Raw genomic sequence first — 14,036 nt, 5'->3', positions numbered from 1 at the left:
CATCTCTCAGCACTCTGTCCACTCTTCTTATAGTCCCAGCTCTGGCATTCTGCTCTCTCAGGGGTCTCTCCTTTACCACCTTCCATCTACCATGACACCTGGTGCTGTCTCCTCTCCAATTCTCTTCAGCTGTGTGGAGTTATACTTTATATTTCTTTACTCTCATTTCAATGGATATCATAAGCAGATATAGTTAAACAGCCATTTCCAATCTGTCACATGTTACTACATAGAGACATGCATTTCTAGTTATTCTCATCACCTACCTGGAGTTGGTACATAAAGAACGAACTCACTGTGTGAGCCATAACAAATCCCATATCTCTTCCAAGGGCCCGTGTCCACATCTGTGAAATGACTACATAGTACTCATGATGTCCAGAGTCCCCTCCCAGCTGGAATTCTTAGGGTTATGTTTATCTTGAATTTTGAGTCTCACGTCAAGCTACCCTAATTGCTTAGAAGACAACTTTGTCTAGCAGCCCAGAGAGATGACAGGCAATTTTATCCCCGAGTAATTCAATGAGCCTGGTTTTATACCTGACAGTTGATCGCTCTCTGAGGGCCACAAAAAGGTCACTAGTATTAAATGGGTGCTCACCCTGGCTTGTTTTCCAACATATTTGATCCTCAGCTTTCTATGTCTCACTCAAAAATAAATAGATAAAGGAGTCAACTTAGCATAAGAGAAAGAAAGAATACCAGCCAGAGTGTTAGGAAACCTGGGTACAAGCTCATCTTCTACCACCAACAATGAAGTGAGAGTGAGTTCCTTAGGTTCTTTGAAATTGAATTCCCCACTGGGAAAACTCAGGATAACACAGTATCCCAGGATACAGAAGGAATTTCCATGTGCCTCTGCACTAACCCATTACAGCCTAAATCCAGTGGGCCTTGGTTAAGTGTTGTGCAGAGCAATGTTGTATTTGGTTTACCTGACTATAACTTCAGTTCCAATCTCAGACACCAAATTCACCTGTGATAAAGCATTAGACAATAGTGAGAGGATTTAAAAACAAAGATTCTCTCCTCCAAAAGGAAAGGATCATCCGTCTGGACAAGAGCCCAGAGACCAGCCGCAAGCACAGTGGCAATGAGTCACTGTGGATATCTTTGGATATCTTTGGATATCTTTGTTCTGGAGGAGCCAGTGCTTTGGGTTAGCTTACGCCTCCCTCAGGCCCACCTTCAGAGCTATTACGGTCATCTTTCCATTCAAGAAGAAAGCTTGCTAAATATATACTAGTCAGGCCTTGTTCTTCTCTCTCTGATCAGTTAGTCGAGTCTAGGATGGAACATTGTACTTTTTTTACAGCTCACCCATAGAGATAGCCATCCTCATGCACTTCCAATCCTCTTGCCTCTAGTGCAATTCATCTTGCCATAATTTTAAATTTTTTAAAGCACAACTGTATTCATGACACTCATTTGCCTAGACACACCATTGAGACCTTCCATACCAGTCCATAGCCTGGCATTTAAGACTCTGTAATCTAGTTATTCCTTACCTTTTTCACCTCTCTTGCCCACAAAAACCCCAAACCAAGTACAACTGAGATAAGTTATTGTCTCATCTTATTTTAACTTCCCTGCTCCTTCCAGCCCCAGGGCCTTTGCTTAGGCAGCAGTTTCCCTATCTCTGATTCTCCAGTTAGGGACTTAGAGTTGGGCACAGATCTTGGGCATGGGGCAGTGACTAGAACAGGACAGATATAGAATGCTCCGTCTATTCTCTGAGAATATCTGTGAACAAAGTGCTTGTTCCTTCTTCTGTCCTCAGGAAGTCATTGTGGGGCCAGACACCACCTCCTATAGCCTGGCAGACCTGAGCCCATCTACCCACTACACAGCCCGGATCCAGGCACTGAGTGGATCTCTGAGGAGCAAGCTGATTGAGACCATCTTTACCACAAGTAAGAACCGCAGGCCGTGACTGGGTCTTGAGGTCTAACTTTGTGACATTGAACCAAGCCTCCACCTTCCATTTTGGCTTCGGCTTTGAACGTTTCAAACATGTTTCTGAAAAGTATCCATCTTCCGCTGCTGCCTGGAAGCCCAGGGAACGTGGATGCCAAAGGCTGTGGTGTCCATGGGAGAAGGGAAGAATAGGCTGAGTGGCTCTGGGTTCACGGGCCATCGCTCCTCTTCCTCTGCATGTCTCAGGGAAGGAGGTTCCTTCTCCCCCACTGACCTCATCTCTGTAGAATGGGATTAACAAGGGCACTGCACAAGGACCCGTGGGAGTGAATCAGCTCTCGTCTCTGAATTCCTAGCTCAGTCGAGTTCAATCTAAGCCCAATTTAAGTCCCCTTCTTCTTTAGCTTTCAATGTTTACAAGGCCTGGGCCATGCACAAAATCTCAAATAGTCTTATGATCAAGCTGGCCTAGTAGGTCATGCCTCAGTTTCCTCGTTGGGAAATGGAGGCTTCCAGAGACTTCCTGACCAGGGCAACTATCTTAAGAGTCAACGTTGGGCTCAGATGTCCCGGACCAGAGCTCCCACCCTCCTCTTGCACTTAGCACTGGTCATCTTCGCAAGAAGCAGGCTAGTGAGCTATCCATTGGTGAGTGCAGCGACTGAGCAAAGGCTGTGGAGCACCTCATGCCTTTCACTCTTCCCTGGACAATGGTGCTGAGGAAAGTTCTTCCTCTTCACCAGATCCAAGGCCATGTGCCAGGAACACAAGAGCATAGTGTGCAGAACTCAGGTCCTTGACTCAGAATCCTCTGAAGAAGCTGATGATGTATTCCTAATGTGGACAGAGATATACATTTGTCTGAAAAGCTCAAAGCTCTCAAGGTTTCATGAGACTCTCAAAGAAGCCTGCACCTTAATAGGATGCCCTGGTCCACAGTGTGCCATCCTTGGAGTGCTAGAATGCACACGCTAGCCAGTACCTGAGAATTCACTGGGTGCTATTTGATGTACCAGGTGAACCAGCTTAACTTTACACCACAACCCTCACAGCAATAGTATGAGACCATATCTATAACCCCTACACCACAAGGCAGACTTTCCCCTCATCTTGCACATGTGGGAATAGAGACCATTCCTGTTGCTTGCTTATACACACGTAAGCGGCAATCGGCAAGATCTACCCCAGTCCTTCTGTTCTGAAAGTTATTTTTCTCCTCCTTTTGCAGTTGGACTCCTGTATCCGTTCCCCAGGGACTGCTCCCAAGCCATGCTGAATGGAGACACAACCTCTGGCCTCTACACCATTTATCTGAATGGTAACAAGTCCCAGTCACTGGAAGTGTATTGTGACATGACTTCTGATGGAGGTGGATGGATTGTGAGTATTCAAGGTGGACTCCTGGGCCCTCAGCCATGGGAAAGGGGGCTGGGCAAACAAGGAAAGTGGTAGGCTATGTCCTCTGTGCAAAACCTTTCATAACACAATGGCTCATACTTGGAAATTTCTCTTTAAGCAAAGGAATGAAAAGAAGCTGAGGATTAAAACACAATAATGCTAGAATTTTTTTTATAATTTACCTCATTTGAGCCTCTTCAAATTCTGATAAATAAATGAGGGGGATCATAAAATCCCCTAAATTTATTAATTAGCAGCAACCAATCACTTACTATCAACTAGGCATTATGCTAAGAGTTTGATCGGAATTCTTCCAACCCCCTTATTGTATGAGCTGAGTTATACATTTTTTGTTTTGTTTTGGGTCCGGTCGTGGGGCCTGAACTCTGGGCCTGGGCACTGTCCCTCAGCTCTTCAGTTCAAGGCTAGCGCTCTACCACTTGAGCCACAGCGCCACTTCTGGCTTTTTTCTTTTTGCTTTTATGGTGCTGAGGAATCGAACCCAGGGCCTCAAGCATGCAAGGCAAGCACTCTACCACTGAGCCACCTTCTCAGCCCCTGAGTTATACATTTTTAACCAATAAACTTTAAGAGTTTAAAGGTTCACAGAAAAATTGCTGTCCAGTTTCCATCTACTTCCTGCTCCAGCATACCATCTCCAACATTATCAGTATCCTGGCACAGAGAAATTCATGTTTGGGATGAAACTACCTGGATACTTCATGAGCCCCTAAAGCTGAGGGGGCATTTTCTGTCACTATTTTTCAAGAGACTATGTACTCAGAGAGGGCAGGTGACCTGCTCAAAGTCATATGCAAATTAGTGGACAGATCTGGAAATAGGTTTTTTGTTGTTGTTGTTTTTGTTTTTTTGATGGTCATAGGCCTGAACTTTGAGCCTGGGCGCTGTCCCTCAACTCTTCACCTCAAAGCTAGCACTCTACCACTTGAGCCACAGTGCCACTTCTGGCTTTTTTTTCTCTGCTTATGTGGTGCTGAGGAATTGAACCCAGGGCCTCATGCATGCAAGGAAAGCACTCTACCACTGATCCACCTTCCCAGCCCTGGAATAGGTATTCTTTTCACAGCCAAATGCTATTTGCTCAAAACAATTCCTTCTCTTTCCTTTAGTACCTTAAGTACGCTCAGATTCATCAACTGTATTTGTAGGTATTTCTGAGACGCAAAAATGGACGGGAAGACTTCTATCGCAACTGGAAGGCATATGCTGCTGGATTTGGGGACCGCAGAGAAGAATTCTGGCTTGGTAATGCAGCCCTGCATATCTGTTTCTAAAGTACCCATTTCGGCCCCCCATTTCATTCGTCCTAGCTCATATGATCAAGAAGGGAGAGAAAAAGATTATGGAGAAAGGAAGAAGTCTGGGACACAGATATCACAGAACCTCAAACTCCCAAGACCAAGTGCTCTGGGTTATTAAAAATAAAAATTTAATCAAGAAGGAACTTTATGAATGAACCTTAACCATTCATAAGCTTGTCTTCACTGGTAACTTGGCTGCCTTCCTTCTACGTGTCAGGCACCTGACACTTAGGAGCCATAACCTTACAGCCATAACCTCTTATCTACAACTCCCTTACAAAAAGCAGAATTCCCTCTTATACATGAGGAAACTGATCCTCAGAGAGCTGGAATGGCTTATTCATGGTAGTCTAGCCAATGAGCAGTTTAAAATCTTCCAAGCCAGCACTGCAGTGCTGTCCACGTATCCATCATCCATCAACCCATCCAACAATCGTCTACCCATCATCCATTCATCAATCCATCTATCTGTACCACTCATAGTTTTCCATAACCTATCTGCACAGAACTCTAGTCTATGCATTGCTGTGGGAGCTTAGAAAAGTACATCCCAACATCATCCATTGTCTTCCCTTTGTAACGTGCTTTAGAAGGAGAAAGATATATTCATTGTCTTACTGCCTGTGATCTTTGCAATATATTAGGATATTGGAAGAGCAAAGATGTCAACCCAATTTTATCTAAGTCTTAAGAAGCATCACGTGTTTTCCCTGGTATGACACCAGTGACTAGGACACATTTCAAGGCCAAGTCTTTCTGACACTCTGTTCAGTGACCCAGCTGCAGCTCTTACAGGAGAAAATAGAAATGATGGCATGAGTCACTTTTTCCCTTAAGCAACCCTTGCCTGTCATCCACAGGGCTGGATAACCTGAGTAAAATCACGGCCCAAGGACAGTACGAGCTGCGTGTGGACCTGCAAGACCATGGAGATACAGCCTATGCTGTCTACGACAGGTTCAGCGTGGGAGATGCCAAGACGCGTTATAAGCTGAAAGTGGAGGGCTACAGCGGGACAGCAGGTAATGGGGCAGCCACACCTCCTAAACCATGGATGACTCCCTCCCTCCTCCCTTCCTTCCTTCCTTCCTTCCTTCCTTCCTTCCTCCCTTCCTTCCTTCCTTCCTTCCCTCCCTCTATCCCTCCCTTCCTTCCCTTTATTCTTTTCCTTCTTTCCTTCTTCCCTTTTCTTCCTTCTTTCCTTTCCTTTCTTCCCTTCCTTCTTTCTTTCTTTTTTCCTTCCTTTCCTCCCTTCTTTCACTAATCCATCCAGTCAACAAACCCTCAAGTACTTCAATACATCCTAGGTGTTAGGCCAGAAGAATTAAAACCAAAAGAGATCAGGTGACTGTTTTGGTCACTAAAACAATGTGATGGGAAAGAGCCATCAAGACTGAATTATAACTACTCTCACTTTAAAAAAAGAAGTGCTTTATCCCTTTTTTAAAAAAGTCAGTTATATACACTGAAAGAAAAAAGTAAGTCTCCCAAACCCTTAACTTCATGTAACGCAGTACTTTTCTGCTATGGGCATCTGCCCCCCTGGGGGTCCTGCTTTGTGGGGCTGCTGCTGACACAGGATGCCAGGGTGGAGCTGAGAGAAGTATTGACCTTTTTTCAAGTTCCCTGGAGGTGCAGTTGTTGCTTATGTTGCTGGGGACTGCCTTTCAAGTAGCCCTTTTATTCCCTATGTGCATCAGAATGCTAGTTCTAGTGCTGAAGATTCCTCTGACTTGAAATGGCCTTTGTGCAGTTTTCTGGCTCCACATCACAGGAAAAACAAGGATCAACATATACTAAGGCCTACAAGAAAGCATTCTCTTTTGTATTGCTCTCATGTAGTAGTCACTGAAACCTTTCAGTGAGATGTTGGTATAAAGGGCAGGACAGGACATCTCAATGCTTTGCCCAAAGAGAAGCAGCTTATAGATGATGCATGCATGATCTATATGTCTTGGTAACGAGGAAAAGTGAGATCTGAGCATGCCTATGCAAGCCATGCCCTCCTTGAGCGGCTTCGTTTGTTCTTATGAACATGGAAGACTGATTCCATAGCAAATCCCAAACTCTTTGGAGCTCTAAAAGGAAACAACTAAAAAAAAGGAAAAAGTCTCCAGGTATGGGTGGCCAAATCAGGGCACCGTCTAGGGAGGCAGAGTTGTTCTGGTGACAATGGAAGAGAAAGAGCCAGGAGTGGAAATTAGTTCCTGCATGCTTCAGTGCATTCTGACATTTTATTACTTGACAATAAAGACCTGTCTGGTGGCAATGGCTTCCAGGAAGGAAGATAGTGTTTTGTGGCACACAGATCCGCCAAGTGGCTGGAAGGGAATGTGGCCCCTGTCCACTCCGTATTTCCAGGGAGAGAATGCACCAGTACTAGGACAACAGTGGTCAGCTGGACCAGCACTGTGAGCCAGTCTCTAGGAGAGCATCCTGTCTCCTCAGTATCTAAGGCCACCTCATGCCCAGGGAGCTTTATCAGTCTAAAAAGACTCCGGAGTCTCTCTGAGAACTTGGCTCCTAGATATCAGTATGGAATACCTGGGATTCTTTGAATATTTGTGCACAGTACCTGACCAGCGGGGTAGAGACTGTAGGAATACAAAAAAGAAATGACATTGCCCCATTTGTTAGGAAATGGAAAGACTTGGAAAAAATTATATTAAGTGAAGTAAGCCAGGCCCAAAGAAACATAGGTCCCATGGTTTCCCTTATTTGCAATATCTAGTATATGTCTGGGACGAGCAGAAAAGCTCAGATAAGGTGATGTTAGGTGAAATGAACTCCAAGATAAGGATTCAAATGGTTTTTCTTTCTTGCTATTGTTTCTAACAAAGATCTTTCTTTGTTGCTTTGTATGTCCCTCCCCCACAGTATAACCCCTGTTTTCACTGTATTTGATGTTGGTATAATTTGTGGAGAGGAAGGGAAAAAACAAATTGTTTAAACAGGGATACAGGTGGACCTGTACATGAGATGTACAAGGGAATGGGGGGACAATGGGCAGGGAAGGGAAGGGGAAACAAAGGAGGAGGCAACAATGCTTGATAAGAAATGTACTCATTACCTTGCCCATGTAATCTTAACCCCTCTATATGGTATTTTCACAATTTTTTTTAAAAATGACAGTAAAAGGCTTCCAACAGCTATCATCCTAAATTACAAACTATATTCCCAAATAGCATTATCAGCAAACAATAGTCTTGTCTAAATACTAAACAGTCTTGTCAGCAAATACTTTTCTAGTAAATACTTTTATAAGAACTACATGATACTGTACTTTAAAATAATTGTGATACTATAAAATAACTATACTATCTGATGACACTTAACATCTGAAAGACTTAATTGTAAGAAAGCCAATAAACACTTATGGAGGAGGCACATATTATTGATGACTTTTTTGTTTGTTGGTTTTGATATGTGCTCGGGTTGTCTGGAACTCATCCTCCTACTTATAAATCATGCTTAAAGACAAATTCTTTAGCTTATGTTCTGATAAATTTTTGTACACATAGACATTTTTTTTAAAAAGGCTCTTTTCTGAATGTAGAAAAGACTAAAAACTATAATAAATAACGATTTACATACCCTTCTACCTGTTTAGGGTACACCTTTGTACCCACTCTCACAACAGCCTATGAGGTACATAGACGTAGTGTGCTGCTCCATTTCACAGAGGAGAAACCTGAGGGTCAGCAAGAGGTTTGAATTGGGTGAGGGCACAGAGAGGGAAGGAAGTAAGACGTTAAGTGGGACCTCCAGAGCCATCTCCAGCCTTCTTCCTACCGAATTACGCTGCCCTGAATGCTGCTGTGAGATTGCCCCATCCATTCTCAACTTCGATGGTGACTGTGTCTGAAGTCCAGGGCCAGCCCACCCTAGAATGGAATTTTTCAGCTGTCCCCTTTGTGTTCTGCCTTTCCCAGCCTCGATGGAAGCTGGGATTTCTCAGGCCCTTATCTTCCTCCTGATCCTGCTCTCTTCCCTTCTCAGGGGACTCCATGGCCTACCACAATGGCAGATCCTTCTCAACCTTTGACAAGGACACAGACTCTGCCATCACCAACTGTGCCTTGTCCTACAAAGGAGCTTTCTGGTATAAGAACTGTCATCGTGTCAACCTGATGGGAAGATACGGAGACAACAACCACAGTCAGGTGAGTGGACTGTGATGTTCAGAACAGGTTGGATGAGGCAAAGGGAAGGGATCCTGGACCAGGGGATAAGACAGTGACAGAGACCTCAGCGGTAGATAGTCTGTCATCTTCCTGACACAACAGGAAATCTCAATAACATAGCAGGTCACTAACATGGAAACAGTATATGTTACCCCTTGCAGATCCCAAAGAGACCCAGCAGTCAAATGAATTCCAAACTTCCCACTGATAAAAGTAGAGACCATTCAATGGAAGTGGGGGTAATACAGACCCTAGAGGAGCCCTGGCCAAAGCACGTTCAGAACCCCAAGAATGCCTAGGATGAAGTCCACAGACACTAAATCCTCTCACAAAGATCAAGGCCCAGAGACAGGTGACTCACCTAAGGTCGCAGAATCAAGTTATTAGGCAGATTCAAATCTCCCCACTTCTGGTCCCTTGATTTTTTCCCCCTGTACCACAGCCAAGTAGAACCTGATTTCTAAAACAGTTTTTTGAGATGCCCTTGAGAAATAAGTAAATAAACCAAACTCAAAAAAATCTATCTTGCTCCAAGACCTGCCTATGCTGGCATGTATGAAAGGTGAATAGGGCCAAGTACAGCCAGCTACTTAGTCACAACCAGCTCTGCTCTGGTCCCTTGTCAGGTGGGATGGGAGGTGGGTGATCACACCATCTTCCCTATTTTTGGACCTTATGGGTTGTCTCCTAGGTCTCTCCTAAGGATCTCAGGAGCTTTGTAAAAAATTCAGCAAACAAGTTACATATCCCAATCCCAGGCATATGAATTGGGTATTCTAAGAGTTTGTGTTCATTTATATTTATCTTGGCTATTTGGGGATTTTTTTTCAGGGGGGTATGAGGTAGCTCTACAGGTGACTCCTGAGATGCCACAGGTACTGGGAGCTGCTGCTCTTGATTATGCTGATCCTTGTGTTTCTGTCTATATTAATTGCTAGCAAACACGAACTCGTGTCCTTCCATGTGTATCTTACTTTTGATTGGAATTTCCGGCCTTTTTTTCAAAGCACTCTTAGGATCTCTATGCTGTTATCCTAGAGGGAATCTGGGTATATTTTTTTCATTCTGTGTTTCAGAAGAAGCAAGAGCTGAAAGATACCCCTCAACACCAGGCCTACCTGGCTTTTCCCATCTTAATAGGACGCTTCATTTTCCAGCCACAGCATTACTTTATTACCTTCACTGTCTTGTCCCCAAACACCAGCATAATACAAGCTCCTTCTGAAAACCAAACCAAAAGTTATATATCAGAAAGGACACCTCTTTTTTCCATGCTTCTACTGATATGTACAAGAAGGAGGAAAAAAATACAGTATTAGAAGCCACAAAGAAATCAACAAGGGCGGAGACCAGCTCCAGCTCTACTCAGCTACATGGTTGGCTTCTCAGAGGTCTCTCTTCCCTGACTTACTTCAGTCTTCTCCATTGTACAAGAAGGCTTGTCTTCTAGCCTAGAACCCCTATGAGAGCAAAGCACCAAAGCAGAGGAAGGGAACAGGTGCACTAAGCTATGGAGCTTCCAGGGTTTACTATCACTGAGTGATTATAAACATGTTTGCCCCTGGAATGAACTAGCCTTTCCTAGATAATCACCTCACCATCAGGCTCCAAGATCACCCCAGGTCTCTCCATTTCCTTCATCTCACTAGCCACTAACCTGTCTGTGGACATGTTCCCAGCTATGCAGCCCTGCATAGCTGATGGAGGAGAAGGCTCAGTGCCTGGGCTGGATGCCTCAGGAGCACTGCCTGAAGCTTAGATTACTCAGTCCTGATCCTCCTTGCTGTCCGGGCAAGATGAGGAGCCTCAGGCACTTGAGGGCAGACTTCCATATCTGTGAACTACAGAGTCTCCTGGAACCAGGAAACCCAGACCCAAACATAGTCTTTTCCTGTAGAAAAGCTTTGGGCAAATTTTTAAGGATATTTCCCTCTCCTTGAGAGAGCACTATGATAACACATTTGAAACTCACTTAATCTTCATGGTACCATCCAGAGTTGTTCTTTCTGCTATTCTATTCCAAACTGTGATTGAAATACCCTGTAGGAATCCTATGATTTATAATCACAATGCACACACACACACATACACACACACACACATACACACACACACACACACACACACACACGCAGACTGTGTACCTAGCTATTCAGTTCTTTAGCCTCCATTAGCTATTTTGTTTGAAGATGTCAGGTCAAAGTTCAGTGAAACTTATTAAGCGGTTCTGACTATTGGTTAACAGAAAATAAAATTTGAAAAAAAAAAACAGATTAAAACAACAACGATTGAACCAGACACTTTGAAAGTCCTTACAACACATACCAAATAGAGTGATTGACAAGAGGAAGTTAGTTTATTGTCGTATGCCACACTGTGTGTCATATGGTCACAAGGAAACAAAACTCTTTTTTGTTTGGACTGAGTGGTGAGGATCAACGAGCGACCACCATGCCTAATGGAAACCAATGTGGAGGCCTTCTCTGTTTTGCAGGGTGTTAACTGGTTCCACTGGAAGGGGCACGAATACTCAATCCAGTTTGCTGAGATGAAGCTGAGACCCAGCAACTTCCGAAATCTTGAAGGCAGGCGCAAACGGGCATAAATTCCAGGGAGAACTGGGTGAGAGAGGAGTGGGGCCCAGAGAAAGGAAAAGGACTTTTACCAAAGCATCCATACAGCCAGCCTAGTCACCGAGCCACACCTGGGCATTGGGCATGCGTTGAAACTGGCCTTGGATCATCAAGACACTGGCATCAGCCACTCTGCGGTTAAATTCCTTCACACCAAAGACAGTCTGCAACAGGTTTCTATTCTGTCATCTGATTCAGAGGAAAAAAATCTTCCAGTGATAACAACATAATGGTTTTTATTTCTCTTGGGTGGCTCTGGGAAGGGGTGAGAGGTAGGCTCCAGTGGTAGTTTGTTTTAGAAGCAGCCATATTTTACACAAAGCTGTATAATTAATTATCATTATTTTTGGTAGCGAAGATAAAACGTGTGTCATTGGAAGTTGTTCTCCCACCATCCCCATTTTTTTTTTACATTTCATACAATCAAAATCAGAAAAGCAATACTGTTTCCATTGTAAGGAGATGATTAATAATATTAATATAATAATGATGATGATGATGAAAACTAAGGACTTTTTAAAGATGTCTTCCCCCAAACACATCTGAACAGTACCTGATTGTATTTTTTTTTAATAAAAGCACAAGTACTTTTGAGTTGAGTAGTGTTTTGCTTTTCATTGCCAGTGAATTTCACCAAAGTCAACATATTGGAACAAAAGGAGCAACCTTGGAAACAAAAGGGAAGGAGGGGATGTGACACTAAAGCTTTTCGATAAAAACAGGAGAAACATTCACTCTACAGTCACTCTACAGTGTGTGTGTGTGTGTGTGTGTGTGTGTGTGTGTGTGTGTGTGTGTGTGTGTGTGTGTGTGTGTGTAAAACATATTGAGCCCAACCCGAGGGGCTCACACCTATAATCCTAGCCACTCAGGAGGCTGGAATCTAAGAATCATGGTTCAGAGCTATCTCAGGCAGACAGATCCACAACACTCTTATCTCCCATTAACAAGCAAAATGCCAAAAGTGGAAGCATGACTCAAGTGGTAGAGTGCCAGCTGTGAGAAGAAAAATGTTGAGCCAAGGGCAGGAAACATTGAATCAAGCCCAATGCCAGCACATACATATAAAATGTACTACTACTACTACTACTACTACTATTAGTGTGCATCAAAAACTTAGAAAAGGAGCATGGAAAAGGGAGTTTGTTAACAGAGTAACATAGATGGGGTGTACTTATTATCAGGGTATATCATATTAAAGTTGTAAATACCACAAACCTCTTTCTACAATTAATTTTCTTCAAAATTAGTTTTGTTCAAGAAACAAGCATCATCCTAAAGATGCTCATATGCACATACACACAAATGCAAAAAGAGTTTAAAATTAGGCATGCCTAGACTGAAAGACACACACAAATGAGCTCAAGAAAAGTAAAAATCTAAATCAGTGGCCGTAAGTACATTGGTTAGTTACTTCTAGGAATTCCAGATACAAATTGAGTTGTGCCCAATGCTATTCTTTCAGACTCACTGGTTAGTAGAAGTTCATGTTGTTAGCCAAAGCAAGAGTCAATGAAGAGTGCTTTTGATCAGTCTCCAGTAGGACTATGGCCACAGCCATCAGAATCTTAGCCCCATCAAATCAATCATCCTAGACACAGACCAATAGAACACACACAAAACATCATGAATTCAGAGTGCACTTTCAGAAAAGCCATCCTTTCACCCTTTTTCTTTCCTTTTCAAGTAGACTAGTCAGCTAGAATACTCTGTAGGCAACAAAAATAGACTTAACCCATATCATTCTTATACAAATCACAACAGGAAATCTCCAACACAAACATCTCATTTTTTTGAGTGTGCATTTTACATCCTTCTCTGCCAATTGCCAACACAAAGATCAAACTTCCCAGTCACCAAGTGCAAAAGCCCTGACTACTTCAAATGAACCCACAAGCTCAGAAGAGCCTCCAAACCCAGCTATCAAAATTTCCTTTGTCAGAGAAATGGCAAAAATCCAAACAGTACATATAAACTACCAGGAGGGAGTAAGGAAGGGGAAAGGCTTGAGATGCACCAATCTAGGAGAAACCAAGGTCACATCCAGGGCCCCTAATGTGTAAAGGTTTGTTTCTCTACCTCAGTAGCTACTGCTGGCTGAAATGAAAAGATAAGAAGAAATTCAATCTTTCCATTCCCATTTGACCAACTATAAGTGGTTAACACCAAAGGAGTGTGTGTTCTCTGGCACAGCTTTCCAAAGCTGAAAGAGGACCCCGTGCTCATGGCTCATGTCTGTAATCCTAGCTACTCAGGAAGCTGAGATCTGAGGATCGAGGTTCAAAGCCAGCCCAGGCAGGAAGTCTGTGAGAGTCTTATCTCCTATTAACTACCAAAAGTTCTGAAATGGAGCTATGGCTCAAATGGTAGAGCACTAGTTTTGAACAAAAAAAGCTCAAGGATAGCACCAAAGCCCTGAGTTCAAACCACAGAACGCACACACACACACAGGACACAGGATGAACCAGTAGAACAGTGATACTCACTAGATACTATGTTGGAAGTGAACTTTAGAACTGGGAGAAAATGAGGGAGAGGGTAACACTGTTCAAAAAGAAATGTACTCATTGCCTTACGTATGT

The 14,036-nt window shown here is 43.4% G+C and overlaps 1 protein-coding gene across 2 annotated transcripts in view; it reads left to right on the top strand.

The window, feature by feature from the left end:
* Tnc (tenascin C) overlaps positions 1 to 12,048 on the top strand; it is an 83,161-nt gene extending 71,113 nt beyond the window's left edge. For both annotated transcript variants that reach the window (XM_042678754.1, XM_042678755.1), the window contains 6 exons: positions 1,781 to 1,913; positions 3,146 to 3,297; positions 4,485 to 4,581; positions 5,498 to 5,659; positions 8,637 to 8,800; positions 11,316 to 12,048. In XM_042678754.1, the coding sequence (XP_042534688.1) occupies positions 1,781 to 1,913; positions 3,146 to 3,297; positions 4,485 to 4,581; positions 5,498 to 5,659; positions 8,637 to 8,800; positions 11,316 to 11,426 (819 nt within the window). In that variant the 3' untranslated portion in view covers positions 11,427 to 12,048. The remainder of the gene's footprint in view (positions 1 to 1,780; positions 1,914 to 3,145; positions 3,298 to 4,484; positions 4,582 to 5,497; positions 5,660 to 8,636; positions 8,801 to 11,315) is intronic.
* The last annotated feature ends 1,988 nt before the right edge of the window (positions 12,049 to 14,036 follow it).

This window comes from Dipodomys spectabilis, unplaced genomic scaffold (genome assembly GCF_019054845.1).
Source record: "Dipodomys spectabilis isolate Male_0828 unplaced genomic scaffold, ASM1905484v1 ptg000046l, whole genome shotgun sequence".
NCBI classification, from domain to species: Eukaryota; Metazoa; Chordata; class Mammalia; order Rodentia; family Heteromyidae; genus Dipodomys; species Dipodomys spectabilis.
Note: the sequence above shows the minus strand (reverse complement) of the source record. Positions and strands in the feature narration are given on the sequence as shown.